The 24,504-nt window shown below is 44.4% G+C and overlaps 1 protein-coding gene across 2 annotated transcripts in view; it reads right to left on the bottom strand.

Annotated features, from left to right (window-relative positions):
• Positions 1 to 24,504, bottom strand: part of CASTOR2 (cytosolic arginine sensor for mTORC1 subunit 2) — a 119,691-nt gene that overhangs the window by 23,916 nt on the left and 71,271 nt on the right. Inside the window, exon 1 of one of the 2 annotated variants that reach the window (XM_033078607.2) lies at positions 9,840 to 10,050. The exons of the other annotated variant lie outside the window; for it this stretch is intronic. Coding sequence (XP_032934498.1) covers positions 9,840 to 9,936 — 97 coding nt within the window. The 5' untranslated portion in view covers positions 9,937 to 10,050. Of the gene's footprint in view, positions 1 to 9,839; positions 10,051 to 24,504 lie in introns of those variants that run through there. 2 annotated transcript variants of the gene reach the window in all.

Raw genomic sequence — 24,504 nt, forward strand, 5'->3', positions numbered from 1 at the left:
GACTAAGGCAAGCTACTGCAAAAGAGTTTGAGGCACTGATGCTCTTAACACTTTGAAGTCATGCTAATCTGATAAAGCACTGAGAGAATTATGCAAGTAAACAAAGCTGGAGCCAATAAAGGACCATGAGAGAGCACATTTAGTGTTGGGAGGGGGGAAGGCAGGAGCAGTGCCCAGCACAGCTCCCCAGAGCCCAGTGCCAGAGCTGTGGCAAGGCCTGTAGAGGGGCTGGCATGGGGAGGGAAGGGAAGGCAGCCTGCCCCAGCCTCTGAGCACTGCAGCCCATGACAAGGAACATTACACAGCAGGATGTGAGCACTGCTGCTCACAGCTAGAATCTGAACATCAACATTTCATCATGGTGCTTCCTTCGTCAGGATACAGAGAGATGGAGGTGGAGCACAGGCAAGAAACCATGGACAAAACCAACCAGGACAGAAGAGTTAGCAGAAAATATAGCAAACAGGACACAGAAGGGTTTTTTCTTGCCTCTGCATAGTTGGATCAGGCTTGGCAAAACCTGAGTCCTCTGTGCATTGCCTATGGATAATTTTGGTGTCCCTGAGACAGCCAGGTTTTTGAGTAATCCACTGCTAAGTGCCACTGAAACAGCAGCATGAGGAGCAATTAAAAATGAGATGCTTTCAACACCAGGCAGTGTACTCTGGAGGCAGCCAGTTCACCCAAACAGGGTTATGATGGCTCAGGCTTTTACATCTTTATTTCCACCCTGGGATCAGTGCAAACAGTCTTGGAAGAAACAGGCACAAAATTCACTTATGTCAAGATGGTTCTGAAGTGGAAAACTGTTTTTCCCCTGTTTTTCCAGAACAGCCAAGATAAATACAAATATGGAAAGGGACTGACACTGGAAAGCAGGAGCCTTCCTTGGAATGGAAAACATGACCCCCTTCCTTCTGAGTTATTATAACTTTGAAATTAAGGGGATTTCAGGCAAAGATATAAGAAAAGGAATAACAGCTCTTTACTAGTATGTATTTATATAACAAGGGAAACAACAACAATGGAGCAACAAACTAACAAAAAACCCAAATAAAAACCAAACCAAACCAAACCAAACCAAACCAAACCAAACCAAAACCCCCTGAGGTCCCAGTGAGCGCTGTCCCCGGTGCAGTTCCGGGCACGGCCGGCAGGGGCGCTGCCGGCTCCCGGCGGGCAGGGCTGCCATGGCTCCCGCGCCGCCAGGGGGCGCTGTGGCGCGGCTCGGGCCCCACACGGCCATGGCGGCCGGGCTGAACGGCCAAGGGGGGCGGCAGCAGGAACCACGGAGTGGCGGCTGGGACGGCAGGGCGGGCTCGCCCAGGGCAGCAGGAACAGGCAGCAGAAACTCAGCAGCTGGAGCTGGAGCTGCTGCTGTCTGGGCAGGCAGGGGATGCGGGCTGCAGTGCACCAAAACCCGGAGCAGTGGCAGAGGCACAGCCGGGGCTGAGCAGCAGCAGCCCGGCTCTGGAACAGGGCCAGGAGAGGCTCCCTGGCAGCAGAAAGGAGCTCAGGGATGCCGGGGTTTCCCCTGAGGCACCCCAGCAGATGTGGAAATCCCTTTTTTAGTGAGGCAGGGTGTTAATAAGGTCCCAGTGCAATGGCTGCTCTTCTGAGCAGAGCTGCACTCTCGGTGGAAGAAAGGCAGAGACAGAACCCGCAGTGGTGGGGAACTCTTCCCCACAGCGAGCGCAGCCTGTCTGCCCTAGCAATGCAGGGAGAACAAGAGCAGGCCAGGAGCTGCATCCAACCCCGTTTCCCATCCCAGTTCTCCCAGTATCTCTGCCCCTCCACGAGAAACCGCCCAGCTAAGAGGACAGGTAGCCACAGCTTTCCTAGGGAAACTTTTTTGTCTCTCCCAAATACCCAGTAGTTACTGTCTCTTAGCAACAAAAACTTGAGAGAAAGAAACAAAAGGAGAACTTCTAAACCCCAACACCCACACAGATCTCGAAGAAGTACTTTACTACAAAAGCAATGGGAGTGGTAAAGAACCTGACAGCTTATTTGTGGGAAATTAGACATAAAACCAAAATATAAAAAGGAAACCAGAATGGTTTAAGTGGGAAACCTCCTAAATGGAAGAAGCAGTTGGGTTGTGGTGGTCTAGTAGCACCAAACATGTAACATACTTGTGTACATCACTAGAAATTCAGAGAATTCACAGAATGACTGGGTTGGAAGATACCTTCAAGATCATCAAGTCCAACCCGTGCCCTAACACCTCAACTGGACCATGGCACCAAGTGCCACATCCAATCTTTTTTTAAACACATCCAGGGATGGTGACTCCACCACCTCTTTGGGCAGACCATTCCAGTACTTTATCACTCTTTCTGTGAAAAACTTTTTCCTAATATCCAGCCTGTATCTCCCCTGACACAGCTTGAGGCTCTGTCTTCTGGTTCTGTCCGTGCTGTCTAGAGAACAAGACCGACCCCACCTGACCACAGCCACCTTTCAGGCAGTTTTAGAGAGGGATAAGGTCTCCCCTGACCCTTCCTTTTTCCAGGCTGAACGACCCCAGGTCCCTCAGCCATTCCTCACAGGGTTTGTGTTCCAAGCCCCTCCTCAGCCTCGTTGCCTCCTCTGGATGCTCAATCGCCTCAAGGTCCTCCCTGAACTGAGGGGCCAGAACTGGGCACAGCACTCGAGGTGTGGCCCCAGCAGTGCTGAGTGCAGGGGAAGAATGACCTCCCTGCTCCTCCAGAGAACACATATGCACACAGCTATGCTCTCTCCTCCTGACCAGCCCCATTTTCAGGGAGTAGCTGGTTTGTAAGACACACAGTTTGTCTTGAGGTCACACATGTGAGCTGGCATCAGAAACATTTGTCTCCTTTTAGACCCCAGCAAATTGATTCATTCTATTTATGCATTTTGATCTGTAACCCACAACAGAAGTTTTTGGCACTGTTGCTGGAAGGTCAGGGAAGGATCACAGAAGAGCAAGTCCCAGGCACAGAGCATAATCCATCAGCTCCCTCCGCCAGGAATTTGCTATGTTTTGAATTCAAAGAATCTCTTTCAAAAACAACAAACCCACTCAGGCATTCATGCCAAGATGGCAAGCTGGCAGCCCAGAGCTGGTGGAACAGCACAGGGAGGATCCCACATTCAGACAGGGCAGCAGCCTTACAGACATGCTCAGCACAAGAGCTGTGAGGAGATGGGGAGCATGATGGGATGGATGAGATGGAAAAGGCAGATTCAAGCATGAAGAAAAACACTCTCTGAGAAGGGCTTTACTCCTGCCTGGCACTAAGCACACTGCTGGGCAGCCTGCTTTTCAGCACTCCTGCCTGGAGCAGGACAAAGTGCCCACAGAGCTGACAGGGAGCTAAGAACCATTCCCTGGATTTCCTTCTTCCTGCAAGGACCATATAAGACATTTCAAAATTTAGACCCTTCTTCCATGAGGTGCCAGTGAACTGATGATTTCTGGCACTGTTTTGCTGAAGGATTCCAGAAGACAGAAGGTTCAGCCAGGAGGACAACTTTGGTCCTGAGTCATTATGAAATAAATCAGGATCAAGAAGAACAAGAGATAACTACATGAGAAAGAGCCACGAGTATCAGCAGTGTAGGGAATAATACATCAGATGATCCTACCAAATGTACATTCTCTTCAGGATCTCCCAGGTAAACTCAAATATACATGCTGGATATCCAAGAAGATGCTGTTGATGAAGGTGGAGGAGAACTACAGGGATGGGCTTTCAAACAGTTGAAGAGCACCAAGCGGAAGAGATGGCACTTAAGAGTTTCCAGCAGTGGTATTTCTAAATACCTAATTCCCAAATGTCTGAAGAAAATGAATACAGGGGCCAGGAGCTTCCCCTTGCAAAAGGTAGGCATATTTAAAGAAGCAATAGCAGAGAAGAGCTGGGTTGTATATAACTCACTGGAGACAAACCATGGCATTCTGGTTTTCAGTGCTAGGCTTAAAAAAAAATCTCCCAAACATGACACTTCATCTCACTAGGCAGTACCAGGGGATTTTATTATTACAATTATTTCATCACAAGATCAGCTCTCCTGCAGCTTCACACCCCACGGTGAAGGACTGCCTTTCCTGGAAAGGGATAATCCCCACAGGATAAGAGCATTTCAGAGAGTAGTCACACCTCCCAATCTTCTCCAAGCACACTATTTACTGAACACACACAAGTGCCAATACAAGAAATAAGTATGATGGCGATTTTCCCTGGATAGATAACAGCATCTTCTCCCCTCTGGAGGCCCACCTCCAGGCTGTGCTGGATATAAACAACCAGGTGCTCCTCTGGCCATGGTGGGTGAAACATCATCACTACCCACTCACATTCTGGCACGTGAATAAACTTCCCTGCAGTTTGTGTTTCTCAGTAACCCTGCAGTAGTAGTCATGGTGACAAAACTGGGGTCCTTGGCAACACACCAATGATGCTGCAAATCTACGATGACTAATCCTAAAAGCTTAATTTACAGAAGTCATTTAAATGCTTAAAGATATGCAGGTCACTGCAGGGGGTGATTTAATGGCTATGGCATATTTGTTGTACAGGAGGAGCAGCCAGGGCATCTTGTGGCCATAAAATTACATGGATTTTTAATGCAAGATCTAGACTGAAGACATTTAAAGGAAAGCACAATTTAAACATAGGCACAGTAACAAACCCAGCTGATTTCCAGTCAAAGAGCTGGTCAGAGCTTCCAGATGAAAGTGTTTTAAATAACAATCCCACACAACAATATCACTGATACAGTACTCCCTGGTTTATTTCTGCCTATTCAGAATGTAATGAATGCTTTCCTCAACACATCTTGCCCATAAGCATATAAAACTCCCCAGATTGGCCCCATTAAAAGCACACTGAGGACCTCCAGTGCAGTGGTTTCCAGCTTTCCAAGGACAGCCAACGGTCCATCCATGCTATCTGCTGCTGTGGTCTGTCCAGCATCTGCTCCATGCTGGCTGCCCCTGTGCACTTCCCACAGGGGAGCATGTGCAGGACAGAGGATCTCCTTATTCAATGTTTCAGACCTCCAGCTTTTTAGTGTTAAAAGATTTATGGTCATGTCTTCAACTAATATGCTGCTGTTGTCACCAAGGGAAGTACACCAAAGTGAGTGTGTTGCTCTGGCTGGCGCAGCAAGGCAGCAGTAAATCCACTGCCTCTTTTTCCCCCAGATTTTACATTTTTCTTCTCCAACTGTCTGCCACTTGTGAACCAAAACACAAGGAAATGGAGAGTGGTTTCTATTCACACACACCTCAGCAAAAAGTTTTTGCAAAGACTCCCTGTCTTCATACAAATAAAGAAACAAGCATTGTACACCCTATCTTAGCTCACAGAAAGCAAACCATGCTGGCCTGAGTCTGTAGAGTCCTAAATCTGTATCCCAGAGTGCTAAACAATTATCACTCACCTAATTTGCTGTGATTTTGAGCAAGCATCCACATCACTCAACAACTACCAGAGACAAGCATCATCACACAACCAGGTTAAAACACCTGATCCCACATGATACAATTTCTATGTCCTGATCCACTGCTTTAACCCAGTACACACTGCCCTTCCTACATAGGCATCTTCCAGCAGAAGGGCTTCCTGCACGTGACCAGGAGCTAGGATGTGAAGCACATTCATGGCTGCTTCAGCTAAAAGTAAGCAGACAAAATTACTTGTTGGATAAAATCTTAGTTCTACTTACGAGGATTTCCCCCTTATTACACCTTGACACAAGGTAACTGCCCCTGCCATTGCAGCTGATGTAGCTGCACACACAAAGTACCATTCATTTCCTTCATTAGTTTGTCAACATTTCTGTTCCTGCAGAAGAAATGGAGTTTAACTAGGAGTTACATGCACTCCTGCTTCATTCTGTTGCTGTAATAATGCAATAGCAACAACAATAACTATGATAGGTACCAATGACTACTTCTGCACCTTCAAGAACAAAACATGTCACTTGATGTACATAATGCGTGTGTGGATGGAAAAACAAGATGCTTCTTGCCTAAAGTCATGCAAAACAAATACTCTGTCTTGAAGACCTTTGCTCTTCTGGAAAACAAAACCCCTTGCTGATCCCAATTGGGGATTGAAACAGTGATTCTGGAGGGCTTGGACAATTCTTTCCTCACCTGTTATGCCTGCAATGGAGCCATCAGTCTCCTTGACCATTGTTCATTAACAGGATGCATCTACTGTAGTAACAAACCTGAATATAGATTTATGCCACTGCACAGTCTTAGTGCTTAGGTACAGGACAGTACCATGACTTCTCAATAATGAAGAACAGAAATGGGAATGCTTTACATCAATCACAGCACAGGATGGGAGTCTAAACCCTGCTTTCTGAATCCCTCTGTGAGGAATTGCTACAACCCAGCTCAGCTTCATCTCTGGTGATAACATGTCTACTACCCTCCCCCAGCACTATCACGAGGCTTTAATTAAAGCACTCACACAATTCTGTGATACATCGTGTTATTTACAATATTGTAAGGCTCTGTGCAGACTGAAATCCTGGATATAATTTTTTTGCTCATGGATTTTTCAGCCAACACTATTTAGACTTCTGTTGTCCAAATCAAGAAACCTTGCTGGGTCCCTATGAGTGATGCAGCTCACTGCTGATGTCTGGGTCACCTCCCTGCTGCTCCTCCTTGGGTCACTTTCAGCAGCCTGTCCTGTTCCCTTGTGTCAAGGGACCACAGCTGTCACACCCACCCTGTGCAGGCCATCATAGCTGATGTCTACTTCCCTCCCTGGAGAGGCTGCCACTGCCCTCAAGCCCTAGCCAAGGCACTTCCATTGTGCAGCACTGCTCAGCCTGGGCTGCCCACTCTGCCTCTGGAAATGCTACTCCAGGTTCTGCACAGCCAGGTCCATGCTGTGCTTCAGAGAGGAAGGGCAAACCATGGTCTGCATCACACCACAGCCAGCTGTGGAAATCTTGGGCTGCCCATTTCTGCCATTGTAGCTGGACTGAGCATTTGGGCAGTCCAAGAGGAAGCTTAAGGATGGAAAAGGCAAGGTACTTTTAGCTGCAGCTCAGCTGCAGGAGAACAAGCTCCTGTAAAACATTACCTATGAAGCTGTCAAGTTTTCAATGTCTGCTGCAAAATCTAATCCCTGCTACGCTTTACACTCAGCTTCCCTGAAACCCAGCGTCTGCCACAGACATTTACAGCTTAGCTGAACAAAGAGAGAGGCTCTATGGACCAATGGCATGGTCAGTGGGGTGTGCAGAGAGGTGACCTGAAGAGAGATTTACCATTTCCAAAACTCCAGTTAGAAGAAAAAAAATCAAGAGTGGACAAGAAGAGGGATAAAAGACAGAATGGGTTGCTGTGCTTCCTAGGGGACTTGCAAGCTCTTCTCAACATCTGCAGAAGGGGTTGAATCCAGAACCAGAAACACTGGGATGATGCTAGTTAAATGCTTCAATGAATTGGAAGTTATCTTCCAGTATATTTTTAGTTGGCACCAACAGACATTACATAATGGCTATTATATAACAGCACTACAGCTACAAATCCTGTCTTTTGGGTTTTTTGTTTGGTTCTTTTTCTTTCTTTATCTCACCCTCTTTTTCTTCATGATCTTATTCTTAGTGGGGGATTGATCAATAACTGCACTTTCCTTCAAATGAGGCAGGCAAATCCTTAAGAGAAAAAACAAATGGAGTAAAAATATTGCTACTAAGCCTGTGAACGCTTCTCTCTTGCCCAACCTTAAACAGAATTAACTATTCCCAGAATAGAAATTCCACTAAGGCTTCCCTGTAGTTTAAAGGGACAGGCTGTGATTCTGTGCAGACACCAAATTTCTCAATACTGTTTTTTCTCTATCTCACAGTGATAGTTCAGAAGACAAAAATAAGAGGGTGGGGGAGAAGCACTACATAAGAGATGCTGAGGAAAAACTGAAGGGTTTTTTAATCTGCTGGTAAGATCATTGCCTGTTGGTGCTCCTTTACAATCTTCTTTGGCGTATTTTTATCTTTTCTTCTTAACAGCCATACTGGCAGAGCAACAAAGACTTTTGCTTCCAGACTATGTGCTACACAAAAAAGAGAAGTAAGTTTCCAGAAGCTAGAACTATTTCCTTTCCAACATTTCCTATCTCTGAACCTAAAGAGAGCCAAAGCAGGCACACTGCCTCTGAATGCAGAAATAAAATCAGTTCAGTGGCACACTACAAGCTCCCCTATCATGTCACCCTACCAGCTTAGGCAAGGGCCCTCTGTGCTTCTGTAATTTCAGCACAGAGCTTTCCTGACAAACACAGCACTCCCAGGACTCCTGCTTTTCTCATGCTGGTCCTCTAAAACAAATGAACTCATTCCAGGAAGGGCAAGAGACATAATCTGACAAATAATCTCTTCTTTGCTAGCAATCTGCTCCCTTCTGTTGTTTCTCTCTTCCACCTCCCTGAACCTGCAAATGCCACTCATGCTCTCCTGACCTATAAATAAACCAAACCCTGGACTACCTAGATGGGAAGGCAGCGTGCTGTGCACTTCACTGGTGTCACACACAGGAACAGAAACAACCCTGGGAGAGTGGAGAAAGAAAAAACACAAACAAATGTAGCTACTTGGAGAGCACGGTGTAGCCCAGGGAGAGGCTGCTTGGCTTTAAAAGCCACTGCAGCACACAGCAGACCCCACTACCCACAGCAGTGCTCTGAATAGCAACTACAGCCCAGTGTGCAAGCACAGCCTGGCAGGGCTGCTCCTGTGAACATGAGCAAAAAACCTAAGAAAGCAGGACAAAGAGAAAGCAGACACGAAAACGAGTTAGCTGGCATTACAGTGTTAGGTCTGGACTAAAGTAGTGCAGTTAGGGGAGAAGGAATAGCATACAACAACTTAACAAATGTACTAAGATACATTATTGTATGGAGAACACTGCCTTCTTTTGTGGACTTCTGCCACCTAGCTATTATGATCTTCAAGCATTAACCTCAGGAAGAGGAAATTTACTGGAAAAGCTGGCTTGAGAAGTTGTTTTGAGCTGTGAAGGCATGAATGCATGAGACTGCTTCTGCAAGTAGTCTGTGCTAACCACAAAGAATACAGTCCACTTGTCATGCAGGACTGAAAATATTAAGACAAACAATTGTCAATAGCAGTAGGTTTACTTGCATTTGTCATAGATTTCTCCTCAACACAAACCACTTAGGGGTTTTACAATAACTGATCACTTGTAGCATTAAAAAATAGCAAACACATTCAACTGAGACAAAGGCTCATGGTTCTCAGGAGAACTCAGCTCATTTCAGAGCTCCTCTCTGCTGAGCCTCCAGGCCCAGGTGCTTTGGATAAAGGCCCTTGATATGGTGGCAGCGGTGCTGCTGCTGAGTGCCCTCCTCAAGATGAAAGCTCTGCAGGCAAACATGGCACAACTGCTAAATCCCATGTTAATGCACCCTTCGGCATGGCTGCACTTAGATGGCAGTAGCTTCCTTGCGCGTGTATGCAAAGCAGGGGGAAAGGCATCCTCGGGAATGCACAGCTGAGCAGATGGAGGGGCACTGTTTATCCAACACCGGCTGCAGTTGCTGCTGCAGCGCTGGTGCCAGAGTCACAGCTAACAGCCTGTCCCCAGACAGCGCAGCCACAATGGGAGCACGCCTGGGGGTTTTCCTGCCTGGGGCAAAGAAAAGGATGTTTAATTTAAAAGGAAGGGAGCAGCATACAGACTGTGTGAACTTGTAAAAATCAGGTTTCACTCTGATATACTCAAATTTTTGGCTAAGGGAAACCAGCTGGACTTTGCAAGGTCATCTCAGTGGACCCAAACATGCATTCCCACTCCCACCCAGCCTCTCTGCACATACCTTTGCGACAGCCTGACATACCAAACCTCTCTCCTGGGAGAGCTGCAGGGTTATCCCTCATAGCCTTGAGGCATAATGCACTGAGGTTCAGTTCCATGGTGTTTCTGAGCTCTTTGGTTTCTTACTTTTAAGAGACTTCCAGGGAAGTGCATACAACGGGATTGTGAAGAATCCTACTAACCAGCTGCATGTCCAAGCACGAGCCTCTGCAAACATGCTGCTGCTGCTGTGCAAAAAAGAAAAAGCCAACTCCACTGTAAAGATTGTTCCACTGGATTTAAGATGGAATTAAAACATATTTAACTCATATATGTATTAAATTTAAGAATGAAATAAAAAGTCTGAGATCAGCAAAATATGAACCATTAATCAAACAGACACTGTGAGCAACTTCACTGTGAAATCTCTGGTGATTAGCTTTGGGCCCTCAGCCAAGGAGGCCTGTGAGCTCTGTTTCACTGACATGTATTTTTAAACAACCTCCAGCAAAGAGGAGCTCCATTTGGGGCACAGAATACCAGCTTTGGGGGGCTGGGACCAGTGTCTGCCACAGATCATCTTGCAAAGCATCTCACTGGATCCCAGTTCTCCATCTAAAAGACTGTGCCCTGCTCCTAATTCCTTTTACAACAGAATCTGCAGGGCATAACCACCTCCTTCCTACACTCACATAGTGCACTGCTGTCCCTGTTTGGTGATGAGAGCTGTGTATATCTGTAATATACACTGTGTAGACAAAAAAAATAGCCCCACAGTTGGAAGATGTTCAGGTAAAATACAGCCAGTCTGTAGCAGTTAGCCCTATCATTCCCAATTGTATTTAATGCATTATCTGAAATCACCCAGCAATAGAGAGCCTGCAGCCTCTTTAACAGCCTATTGATTACTTGTATTGCACAATCCATGATGCAAACTGCTAGAAGCATCTCTCAGACTGCATTAACATCACCTCCAGGTATGCCAAAATCTGCCTGGGCAAGGTAAGGACAGTTGACATTTCCTCAACCTAGTGGCCCCTGCCTACTTGTGCTGAGCACATCATGTATTAACTTCTCTGTTTGCAAATTGCCCAGAATGCTTCAGAGACAAGACTTTACACTGGTAACAGACACAGAATTAAGCTGACACTTTTAAAAAATAAGTAAAATGTTGCTTTCCATTCAAATTAGGGGGAATAAATGATTATTTATAAGCAAAGAATTTCTCCCACAGAGTGTTTACTCTATCTTGGAATGCATCAAAAGGTATCTGCATTACTGCAGATCGTCATCAACAGAAATGCAAATGTTTAGAAAGAGGGAAAAACAGAGGAACAAGATGATCTTTTTCTTCCAACTCAAACCATTATATAATGGAAAATAACACCAGTTAAAAGGCTTTTCAGATTGGTCTGTATGAAAGAAAATGGGCAAGCAGTGCTCATCTAAACTCTGCCAAAGCAGTAACCACTTAAAAGGTACAAAAGCCCTGCAGCATGGGGGCCAGGACAGGGTTCCTGATGCTGGCCCCAGTGGGAGCCCAGCAAACCAATCACTGCTCAACTGGGAGCAGGCAGCAAACACCCTCCTCTGTTCTGTCAGAGCCACCACTTCCCTCCCTGACTGTGACCCTGGGGCTTCAACCCCACAGTCACTGCTGCAGCTTCTCCAGACCCTCAAGCAAAACAAGGCACAGCACAAAATATGGCTGAAAGGGCCAATCCTTGAGCCAGAAGCACCACTGTGGCTTGGCTTCTACCTGCCCACCCTGCAAGACATACCAGATGGGGAAAAGAAAACCCTGCAGAGGAAAGTGAGGTGCTAATTATATATATTTTTTTAAAAAAAAGAGCAATCAGAAAAGCAGCATCAAGATGTTCAGCATGCCTCACTAACTGAGAGTGGGTTGATATAACATGCAGTTTGGTTTTTAATGCTTGCACGATGAAAGTTTTTAATCTAAGTTTTTACTGATCACTTGCATCAAATGGAGCAGAAACAGCCATACTCCAAAGGGCCCTGCACTTGTTTCCAAGAGGTGTTTCTTTCCCCCACGAGTTTACATTTCCATCTAATCCAGAGACCAAGGATATAAACAGAAATGCATTCTGGCTGCTTTCAGGAGCATGAGAAGCAAAGGAGAGCAAAGAAGAGAAGTAGAAACAAGAATAGTTTAAATTCATTTCTGCAGACATAATCCAAGAAGTGCCAAGTGGAACTCCACTGTACATTGCAGGCAATCAAAAGCAAAAGTCAGTCCCATGACAGGGCTTAGCAGAACCTCAGCACAAGCTCTCAAGCAAAGAACCAAACCAGACATCTTCAGAATAAACACAAATTCTGAAAGGACTGACTGAGAGAGATGCTGGATGTCCCAGAGAAGGAGGCTCACAAAGTGATGCAGACTAACACCCTGCTGCTCCCTCTTTTCCCTCTCCTTCCAAGCTGCTCTATCTATGGGCAGGCAGGCAGGCACACAGCTTGTCAGGGACTGAAATGGTTCATGCCTGTAACCTTGTTATCAAGCAGTTTTGCCCATTATAGCAAAAACTCTATAAAGATGCTACAACCACAGAAGCCTCCGTGAAGATGCCTGACTGGAACTTTGGACTGTGAGTTAAGCTGCCGAGATAAGATAAAGGGGACACTATTGTTCAATCATCTCAGGTCTAGGGAGAAACAAACAAGGCTGAGGGAAAGGAATGCATGCACAAGAAAGCCAAAGGCAGCAGCTGCACTGAGAATCATCTCTGGCTGGGTTTGGGGTGGGGGAGAGTACAGCCCACAGAGGCCAGGTTTATACAGCCTCCCCCTGAAATGAGCAGGGGAGGAGGTTTGGGGAGTGTGACAGAACCTCTGCTCAGAGGCACTGAACACCCATCCTCCCTTACACAAACTGGCCCAGCTGTGGAATCCTCAACCCCACAGGCCACATCCACAGGATATTCAAGTGAGAGGCAGATGAGGGGGTGTCATAATCCATTAAAGACCCCCTCAAAGCACTCCCCTGACTCATTCCTGAGGCTTTGCACCACAGGACTGCACGTGATGCAAATGATGCAAAAGAGTCTGGCAGAGACTGGGCCCTGCCTGGGGGATGTACCAGGGCATTCCCACCCTGAGTATACATATTAATCCATTGGATTCTGTGCTTTTCGTGGGACCCTCACCATCAAGACCACTGAAGCTGGAGTGGATCAATGGAACATCGTTGGGATCCATGGAATGGTGATATTTTCTTTATTCTGTCTCTCTTTCTGTCCTTCCACCTCTTTTCTACTTATTTCTCTTCCCTTTTTTCTTTTTCTCTCTCTTTCATATTTACTATTAAATAAAGCCCTTAATTTAATTTACTATTAAATAAAAATACTGCCAACCTTGGCATATGGTCTTGTTTGCACCTTAATTTGGACAGAGGCATTTCTAATAACTTTAAAATTGGGTCATGACACAGCCCCAGCAGCAACCTCACACCTCAGCATGCCTTCAGCTTAGACTCTTTGCTTCAGCCTGTCCTCCCCAGTTCTGTTCCCAAAGTGCTGCCTTGACACAGCTAACCTTTAATTTGTAAGAACTAGAACTGGACCTCCAAATCCAGTCCTAGAAATCAAAGGATAGATAACTTTTTCAGCTCTGCTGTGCCCCACTGTTGTTGTGAAATGCCATGGGACAGCATGGTATGAAAGAAAGCATAGAAGAGAAGCATCTTGCAGAACAAAGCTGTTGTGTTTGTACTGGACTCATATGACCTCTTCCTTAGAGTAAACAAGTCTAGACCTCTGAACCAGACACAGTTGGAGATGACTCTCCACTCCCAGAACCCCCAACTGATCCTGAAGATGAAAGAGAGCAAGAAAACACTAAAGATGGGGTTGTTGCAGCCCAGTCTCTCCCAAGCGTGGCACAGATGGTCCTTCAAACACGTAAAAGCAACCTGTACTTGAGTTAATCATCAATAAACTACTTATTTGTTTATTAAGCTTTTATAACTTCTCTCTATATATGCCCTTGATAAAAAGGGTGATCCTTCTCAGTATAGCTGGACATTACCTGTACATTTTCTCCATAGGGTCAGTTTACTGCAGATCCCATGACAGCCTGGAATTTAGGAGCTATTACCTACACTTGGAAAGTAATACATTCATCATCAGTCAGGGACCATGCTGTACAGTACTGGTCAGTGCCCAGTGGAACAGCTCATCCTGCAACTGCTGCAAACCAAGGAAAGTGCTAATGCATGTGCCCCAGCCCCTCAATGAAGGTTAAAGACCCATTTAGCACCTGGTGCTGGAAATGGTGGTCCCTTGCCGACAACTCACAAATCATAATCCTGCAGCCTGCTTTACTCAACCACTCTGGCACGGTAACTGAGGATTTATTTTACACATGAAAGTGTTGAAAGGGGTGCAATATTGAGTGCTCTGCAGATGGGAGGCTACCAGAGGTTGTCACAGGCAGGGACACAATCCAATTTATCATGGAACCAGTATTTCTATTCCTGCCATTTCCTTATTTAGTCTCCAGCTTCCCACAGTGGGAAGGACAGGGCTGTCTGCAGCCCCAGCCCCATTCACCACTGAGCCAGGTGCCACACCAATGTCACAGCTCTGGGCACTGTAACAGAGCTCAAAGCACCACTCTGATGCAACTGAATGCCTCATGAGGCACATACAAGAGGAGGTAAATTAGCACAGGCAAACTGAGTTTTTTAATAACCACAGGCACTTTTAGTAATAGTTAAACAAAATGTTCAGAAACAAAACCAGCACAACTACCATCTTGGGCACTGAAAGCTGCTGAAAAACTGCAATTGTATCAGAGCTTCATGGCCTGCTGCACATGCTGCTGCTTTAGAGCCAGCCTGTTTCATGCATTCAAATGTAGCTGGCCTTTTCCACTGCCCTGAGCTGACCTGAATGAAAGAAATCATTTGTTGTCTAGCAGGTACTTGCTGCCTTGTGCATCCTCGTGGGCAGTGCAGGGAGCAAATGCTCTAGGTGGTAACTTCTGCTCACCCACAAACCCAACACACAGCAGCCTGCTCCTCTTTCTTCTCTTCCCTCCTCTCACTTCTCCACCTGACACCCTCTACTACACCTCAAACTGTATCATCTCCTCCTATTTTCCTTGTTGCTATGTCCATCTTTACATCTTTTAGAGAGACAAAAGAGACAGTGATCCTGTTCCCTATCTTTCCTGACACTAGATCTGTCCCCTCACCCAACCAGCCTGTCTGTACCTCCATCACTGCTGCTCTCACAGATCTGTCCCCTACAATCTACACTAACTATTCATATCTTTCTTCTGCTTCTTCCTCTGAAGAGGTTTGGTAACACCAGGCTCAGAAACCTCCCCTGCTTCTGAACACCCCAAGGATCTCTGTTCCCAACTGCAACACTGAAGTCTCCCCCCACAACAAGGGGTAGAGCATCCTCTGTCATCATGAACTGCACTACAGACTGCAAAAATCCCACTAGACCTGATGTCACTCCTGACATTGTGGCTGAAAAACTCTAGGACACACAAACCTCCACCTGGGTTGATTACAGTAATTTCACGATTATAAGCCTCACTTCTGGGTGTTGGCAACTGTCTTGGGTTACAATCCAGGGTGTGATAAAAGGTATCTGTTCTATCACCATCTGTTGAGGGTGGGGGCAGTGATCCTTATCTCTGTGGCAGATATTCTGCTAATGGGCCATCCATTGAAACCAGGCAGAGCATTGTTCTTTATCTTTTCACAGCCCATCCTTCCTCCAGCCAGTCATTTTCTGCTCATGGCCATTGAGTCCCACTGTGGGACTGATAAAATTACTGCATCCCATTGGGAGTTGCTCCAGCCAGGGGGAAGAGCCCAACATTTCTTACCAAGATAAAAACAGAGGCTTTGGGACACTAAGGGAGCCCCTTTCTCCACTGGACTCCAGAGGAAAACCGGATTTCTCCACATCACCACTGGAGCTCCGGAGGGAAACTGCACCTTGTACAGGAGCACTGCTCCAACTGAGCCACATCTGTCACTGCAGGAGGATGCAGCCACCATGGAATGGGACTGCTGCCAACACCCTGCCTGACGGGTGTCAGGTTGTATTCTGACTGTGTCAGAGTTCGGAGTTTGTTCCTTTGTAGTACTGTATTTCTATTTTAATTTCCCTAGTAAAGAACTGTTATTCCTAATTCCCATATCTTTGCCTGAGAGTCGTTTGATTTCAAAATTATAATAATTTGGAGGGAGGGGGTTTACATTCTCCATTTCAAAGAGAAGCTCCTGCCTTTCTCAGCAGACACCTGTCCTCCAAATTAAAACACCAACTTTTCCTTCTTTGTCCATATATAAGCCACATCTGATTATAAGCCACACTTCTGGGTTCGGACCAAAATTTTAGTCAAAATGGTGCGGCTTATAATCGTGAAATTACTGTACTTTAATGAGGTGAAGGTATCTTGTCACACAAAGACATCTCTGCTGCCAAGGCATGAGAGGATTAGAGCTCTCCAAAAAAAAGATCGTCAATATTTTACAGTATTCCCTTCCAAGCTACTCCTGAGAATGCCTTAAAGAAAATAAAAAATACTTGAAGAAAGTGATGGCATAGTAACCCCCAGGTTACTGAATCTCACAGAGATTTAGTCAAAAACCATGGGCATTTAACTGGGAAATGCTGGCAAAGTTACCAGAAAGCTGAACTGTCAGCCCCACCTAGAGCAAGTGTTAAACTTTTGCTGACACAGTTCATTATCTTGCAAAACAAATTGTTCCAAATGAACTGTGCCGTTAATGTGTGTGATTCTCCAGTTGTTCAGGCTATTAATGTATAAGATGTATTAGAAGTAAGGGTAGAAAATAGCCTTTGCAAAATATTTTTCAGACCATTAGTTGGCATAATTTTCTACACAATTTCACTCTCACATTTCTGAATACAAGTGCCTTCTCCTTATTAAGTGCTTCCCAAGCTGCTAAGCATGATGTGATTTCAGTGGTTGCACTACTCACACAAAATATATAAGTGACTCCAGCTCTTACTCCACTATTTCACCCAACTGGAGAAGATCAGGTCAAATTAGGCTTATATTGACAAGCAGCTGCCTTGTTTCACTGACCTCAAAGGAAAAAAGGCCAAATCAGTCTTACTCTCCAAACCACGAGTAGCCCAACTGTAAGAATTGAAGAAAGAAGCTGGAAGGAAAACTAGATTATTGCATATCTATCCACTGTAGAAATTATATTATTGTCACTAGTCAGCAACTGAACTTAGTCACACACAGATCAGAAATGAAGCCTTTTCTGTATGGAAATTGGTCACATTAAGCCTCTCTGCCTTCTGCTCATCTTGGCAATATGAACTTTCTGCATTTTTGTTCAAACCTTTCTTGCCACCTACAACCTTTGAGCTGCAATATCCACTTGGAAAAGAAGTACAGTAATTTCATTATTATAAGCTGCACCTGATTGTAAACTGCACATCCGGGTGTCGGCAATGTTTAGCTCTTCATCAATATATAAGCACCTGATTATAAGCTGCACTTTCGTTCGCAGCGAACGTTCACAAAGTTGCCAATTAGTAACAGAATCGCAGGATCGCGGGGTTTACTGGCAGGTGCTGACCTTGGAAACATTATTTCCAAGCGAAAAAAGATACAGACAATAGCTGCGGCAGTGTACTCTGCAAGTTTTATTTACAACGGGAAAAAAATACCAACAATAGTGTGGTCATTTTGAAAGCATAATCGTGAAATTACTGTACTTGGTAAACACTCAAGAGCCTTTCAGATTTTTGCTTCCTGGACCACATGACTATCAGTCTTTATGCTGTGGCAGAGGCCAGGAGATCTAGTTATGGACCAGAGACCAGCTGCCTTGAGCTCACTGCAGGAAAAAAAAAAAAACCAGAAAAATTCAAACGAAAAGCAGCAGATTAAAAGCAGTATTTAACTCTTTTTCCTTTGCCCAATTTTCCACTGAGTGCTTCAAAGCATCACCTTTCCATCTTCAAACAAGGAAGCAGACTGCATTCTAAGCCAGGAGCCTAACTAATCAAAACAGACAACAAAAGTGTCCCAGCATAAAGGAGTCCATCAGAAGCCTACTGAATTCAAGCACAGCAATCTCTATAGAACAGGTTATTTTTTTCTCTACTAAATTTCCCTCCAGAAACTTCTCAGCTGCAGTGGCTTTTCAAAGCAGCTGGGCCAAGGACTGAGAATGAGTGACAAATGCCATCTGAGACACTGCAGTGCTCTGCAATGAGTACCCCAGCACATGCCTCGTGTCCAGCTCTAAATGCAGTGCTCTGCACTGCCAGCAGGACATAACACCCTGTGTCACAGAACCCGAGTCACAGCAAGCCACCCATGGAGACTCCTGCGTGGGGAAACATCTGCTCATGCCCTCCCTCCTCCCCACTGAGAAGAGCCAGCCTCATCCAACCGCCCGCCTTTCCTCATTTCTGCGGGGCAGGACAGCAATCTTTTGGATATTTAAGCCATGTTCAGCACACAAAGGGCTTGCTAAAACCCAGCTCAATATGCTTAAAATTAAGCAGGTGTAAATGCCTTAAGGATGCAGCCGTTACTCCACAAAGAGCTATTAAACGTCCTGTTCTCAAGAGCGTTTTCCTTTCAGCGAAGTACACTCTGCAGTTCCTTTGAACTTCATGTTTATGAGATACACAAATTGCACTTTTGAAAGCAAACTGGTTTTAGTTCGTGGTTTCCTTTCATCCAAATGGGTGTTAATCTGAGACAATCTGAGAAGCTTTCATGGATTGTCCTTGATTCTTGGATACCTAAGTACATTTCCTTGGAAAGAAAGGTACATACAAGCCACTAAAACCAGGCACATTGTGGCAGTTGGAGCACTCATCTAGGTCAAAAATTTGTTTATACAAATTCTAAAAATCAATTTTGGGAGAAAAATAATATCTGCTCTGTTTAGAGCATGAAAAGTCATGGTAAACATCCACCAGAGCAGGCACTCCTGTCTGCTGCAAACAGCACAAAACTTGTTTAAGAGGCTACTTCATTTTTTTCACTGGCTGAAATGCAAGAACAAGCATCCAACGGATGGTCCACATAAATTCTCATCCCACTTCTCCAAAAGCTCAATTCTAACTTCTTGAAAGAAACAAAATAAAACACCTAATTCACCTGAGGATTTCAGCAGTACTACAGCAGTACTCAAGAGGTCAGGATACAACCTGCCATCCAGCTCCTGAGGATTCCCTGCTCTGCTGGGGAAATTCCTTCACTTATGGATGTCAGTACCCACTGTGAGCTGCTTTCTTAACTCACCAGCTAAAGAAAAACCTGGTTTGGTCCTGGCAGATACAGTGAAAATCCAATATACTTTTCAGTTTTAAGTTAGATTTTAAGGACAGGTTTCTGAAAAAGAAGAGCTAAAAATGCTTCCTCTTAAACCTCTTCTCTATCCCTGAATAAATATATATACATATATACAAATATAGGTATGTACAGCAACATACCCAGGCTATATATATGTATACACACACACACACATATACAAATTGGCAACTCCTAACTATACAAGTTCAGCTCAAAGAGTTTCAGTAAATAAACATAATAAACATATTAAGCAAGCCCAGGGAAGCAGAAGAGACAAACAACTGTGAAACAAATACCTCGAAGATACAGTTACTTTAGCAGGGCTCCAGAGATTAACAGTTACTTCGCGCTTGCAATCTGCTCTTTGCGAAAGACACAAAGAAATCAGGTTTCTGGGGACCCTCCAAGGGCTTGTCAGCCACAATGCCAGTGCTGCTGACACTGCCAGTCCTTGAAAAGTCACCTCTCACATCTTATCAACCTCTTCAATTTAATGTACTCCAAAGTCAACTCAAACAACAAATGCAGAATGTGACTGTGGAGATACAGTTCTTTCCAATTGTAAAAATTCAATACATGTGGAAGTAGGCAAGTTGGAACTGAAGAAGGGTTGGTAAATCCTGTAAAACAAATATTAGAACGTTTTGGTAGAACATAGTGATGGAAATCCTAGAGAGAGCAAACCCAAAGAAAAATAGACAAGCAAAACTGGGAACACATTTACCACTGTGCCTAGATGGTCTGCAGAAATCTGGGAGAAGGATTCTGAAGGAAAATAAGCCTGAGTTTTTATGTTACTCTGAAGGAAGCTAATTACATCTCTGAAGAAGCATGTTGCATCTTACATCTAACTTAGATTCTAGTCAGGATTTAGGATTTATGTACCATACGAGTCAAACTGGTAAGCACATTCATAGAGAGCGGTATGGAGAAAGAGAGAGGGAGGTATGAACCCAAAAATATTGTAATAATTTTGATTTGTCTTCTGGAGATGAAGTATTCTTATTTTACAATTTTATTCTTTTCTATCACAAGAAGATCAACTGGATTTTTTTCTGTGAAAAGTACTATAGCTATAATACAGCTGTCAGAGACAGGATTTTAAGGGAAGATACACCGTGAAACAGCTCATCAAAAGGTAGCATTTGTCTTAGAAAGCAAAGATCTTCCACTGGACTTCTAAGAAAAATAACAATAATTAGTCAGTTCTCAATGGAAGAACATTTACAGGATAACCTGGCACCAACCTTTGTAATTCTGTATTTTTATTATGGCTCTGTTTATCCTCTTTCCTAAGAGTCTTGGAGACACTGTGGATAGCTCTTTGACAAACAACAAGCTGATCCTCAAAGCTCATTAAGAACTGTTGGGAGAACTGAGTCAGACCACAGATATCATCATGCTACAGTGCAAACACACAACACCTGCCACCCAATGAAATTATCAGAGTGCTGACAGAGGATGTCACAGAGACCAAAAGAATGAAGAGGTTTCATGAAGAGTTATACAACTGTGTGGTGGATTGGTACACTGGTAGCTGTTAAATAGAGTAATACAGATTCAATCTGTAATTTAGGAATCCCTCAGTTATTCACTGGTAGGAAACTGTAGTGAGGAAGGAAGAATAAAACCTTCCAGCTCACCTCCTATCCCTGCTGCTCTTACACAGTGGACAGCCCATGGACACTGCTCATACAGCCACAACCAATCAGCCAACATCCACAGCTCCTCCAAAGAGACCAGAACTGGATAAGGCCAGATTATTACAGAGAATAATTTTCACTGTTATTTACACTGCAACTGATGCAGTAATCTCTCTTTCATTGTATTATGGTATCTGAGCAGGATCAGTCACCTAAAAGCAAATGGCTACAGAGAATCCATACAGAAACCTTCTGAAGAGCCCCTGGTCACTGGTACAGGACATGATGTAAATAGTGAAGTGCTTGAAGGCAGGGATAAACTCTGACTGCAGGTCAGCAAACACATAATTAAAGTTGCAAAACTTTCAAATAGGTATTTGATTTATCAGAGGTGCAATTCTGCATCATAGTTATATGAAGAGGATCTTAAACAAATAACTTAAAAGTTCTGCAAGGGTAAGAAGTGGTATGGGAATTGTCAGAATTGTGAGCTCTGGAAAAGAATTAAAATAGGGAGCAAAACAGCAGAACAAAATTACCTACTTTCTTTTAGATTCAAGATTTCAAGGGATGTCTAAGAATTAAAGGAGGTGTCAGACCTCCCAACAGCCACTTTTTGCTGTCACAGGAGGCAATTTAGAGATCATCAGTTTATACAGCCCAAAGCACAAACCTTCCACAAGCACTGATCATGTCAGGATCTAATGAATATAACCTGATGCTAACACCCCCTCTAAACTGAATAAATTATTTGGAAGAATAGTTCACTGGTATGGTTATTTCTATCACTGCCTGATTTTGTACTAAGTGCATGAACCATTAAAGCAACATCAGGGCAGCTACACAGTGTAATAGAACACCCAAGAAGCTACAACCCTCAGCTACAGGTAAATGTTACCTACTTTCTTCACCCTGGAATGCTCTGTAGCCTCAGCTGTGCAAGTCATGTCAGTCCTGCTGTGCTGGTAAAACATATTTGTGGAAGGTGGCTCCAGCTGAAAGGCAGATTTAGGGATGACACAGTCCAAAACAATGAGAGGTGTTTGAAGTGTAGGGGCAAAGGAGCAGACATGCCTTTAGTGTTACTCACTGGAGATCACAAGAGAGACACATTCTGCCAAAGGAAGCTGCAAGTCCAACTTGCTCGACTTTCTCATCTCCAAGCTGCATACAAAACATCAGTGTCATGGTCAAAATGAAACATTCTACCATTTTAGGCATATTGCCTAATTAGAAACTATTGTTATCTGAGAACACTGTTTTTGCAGCTGTCAGGAAATTAAATAACCCAAGGGTAACTTGGAATTAAATAAAGCTGTACAAACACATAGCCCAGCTCTGAAATCCTGACTCTGACAAGCATCCCCTCTGCTTTCCAAGGGACTCAACATGTAACTAGGGCGTGCAACTATCATTTTCAATCAGGCCACTGGATAACAAACACTGGTCCTTCTTGAGGGCCTGATGCTGAACTTGAAAATCCATATATCAGAAGGCTGCCTTCTCTCCATTAAAAGCAGCAGCACCTCCTGAGGAAAGAGCTCCATTACAAGTGTCTACAAAGAGACCAATCAAGGACTGATTAAAGGAAATGCTTATACAGAAATCCCTGCTTTCATCTCACTTTTCCTCTTACAATCCTTGTAACTTGAAACTTTGTCAGCAATTTAAACACCAAGCTGGTTCTACTTTTACACTGACTTTTAAAGAATTAAACAAAAAGGAGAAGTGCATTTTCAATGAGATTGATGCAGCCTGTGAAATGCACAAAAATGCGCACTTGGAAAATCTGTTTCTGGTACCCTTCTTTCTTAGCTTTCTGCTTGTGATTTCTGTTGTGAGAAACAAAAAACTCAGACTAATATCAAAGCCTGAGTTTAAGAGAAAGAGACAAAGTTCTTGCCAGGCCAGACACTGACCCAGCAATAAAAGGTACTGCACAGGGAAATCAAGTCTGTATGCAAAAGCTGTTACAATGTACCAACACAAGTCCCACCTGGCCATGGACACAGAGGGATGCCAGAGTCACTAGGGACCACCTGGAGGATCAGGAGGAAATGACATTTTACAGCAGTGTCTCAGAGCTGATATTCAGGTCGTTGCAGTACAGTGCTAAAAAAAGTCTCATTTTGAAGTGTGGATAGGTAGATGTCAGTTTGGGCTTCCAGTTAAGGCAAAATCTGATTTGTGCCACAAAGTATGTATGTGACCTGAAACAAGTACGGTAATTTCACGATTATAAGCCACACGTACAGGTGTTGGCAACTGTCTTGGGTTACAGTCCAGAGTGTGATAACAGGTATCTGTTCTATCACCATCTGTTGAGGGTGGGGGCAGTGATCCTTATCTCTGTGGCAGATATTCTGCTAATGGGCCATCCATTGAAACCAGGTGGGGCATTGTTCTTTATCTTTTCACAACCCATCCTTCCTCCAGCCAGTCATTTTCTGCTCATGGCCATTGAGTCCCACTGTGGGACTGATAAAATTACTGCATCCCATTGGGAGTTGCTCCAGCCAGGGGGAAGAGCCCAACATTTCTTACCAAGATAAAAACAGAGGTTTTGGGACACTAAGGGAGCCCCTTTCTCCACTGGACTCCAGAGGAAAACCGGATTTCTCCACATCACCACTGGAGCTCCAGAGGGAAACTGCACCATGTACAGGAGCACTGCTCCAACTGAGCCACATCTGTCACTGCAGGAGGATGCAGCCACCATTTAATGGGACTGCTGCCACCACCCTGCCTGACGGGGTGTCAGGTTGTACTCTGACTTTGTCAGGGTTTGGGGTTTGTTCCTTTGTAGTGCTGTATTTCTATTTTAATTTCCCTAGTAAAGAACTGCTATTCCTAATTCCCATATCTTTGCCTGAGAGCTGCTTGATTTCAAAATTATAATAATTTGGAGGGAGGGGGTTTACATTCTCCATTTCAAAGAGAAGCTCCTGCCTTTCTTAGCAGACACCTGTCCTCCAAATTAAAACATCAACTTTTCATTCTTTGTCCATATATAAGCCGCACCTGATTATAAGCCGCACTTCCGGGTTTTGGGCCCAAATTTTAGTCAAAATGGTGCAGCTTATAATAGTGAAATTACTGTAATTTGGTCTCCTTTTTATCAGTTTCCTCATGTGTGAGAGAAAATAATTCTTACCTCACAGAGGACTCGTAAGAGAGGAAGTATGAATACACTCCAGAAACAAAGCATCATTATTATGTTTGGCTAAAAATGTGGAACATGGTAAGGCAGATTCCAAAAATAATCATTATGTCCACTCTCACTGGAGAGCTGGGTTGGGAAGACAAATCCAGGTTAGGCTCTGCACAGTTTTCAGGAAATCAGGCTGTTCTCTTTCTTCCTCTTCACAGGATAGCATACCACTAATAATGAGCAAACCTGGAAAATTAAAACCAGATTCAATCTCCAAAAGCTGACATTTGCTAATGAGAATGAAGAAGAGATCAAAAATTGCCTTTTCTCTTTATTGACAAGAATGAAGATGAAAAGTTTGGCTCAAGAAGTGTTCAGAGCATGGCTGTGGGTGTGTCAGTCCCGTTCAGGATTGCTTCCTGAGTGCAGGGACTTTGATGCCATCTCTGTGCTCTGATCCAGAGCTAGGTCCTTCCCACCCTGTCACCCAGGGCTTTTTGCTCCCAGTCAGGAAAGCACTGCCATGGGCAGTCTCTCCTCACCCTGCTTCA

This window comes from Catharus ustulatus, chromosome 22 (assembly GCF_009819885.2).
Source record: "Catharus ustulatus isolate bCatUst1 chromosome 22, bCatUst1.pri.v2, whole genome shotgun sequence".
In the NCBI taxonomy this organism is placed as follows: domain Eukaryota; kingdom Metazoa; phylum Chordata; class Aves; order Passeriformes; family Turdidae; genus Catharus; species Catharus ustulatus.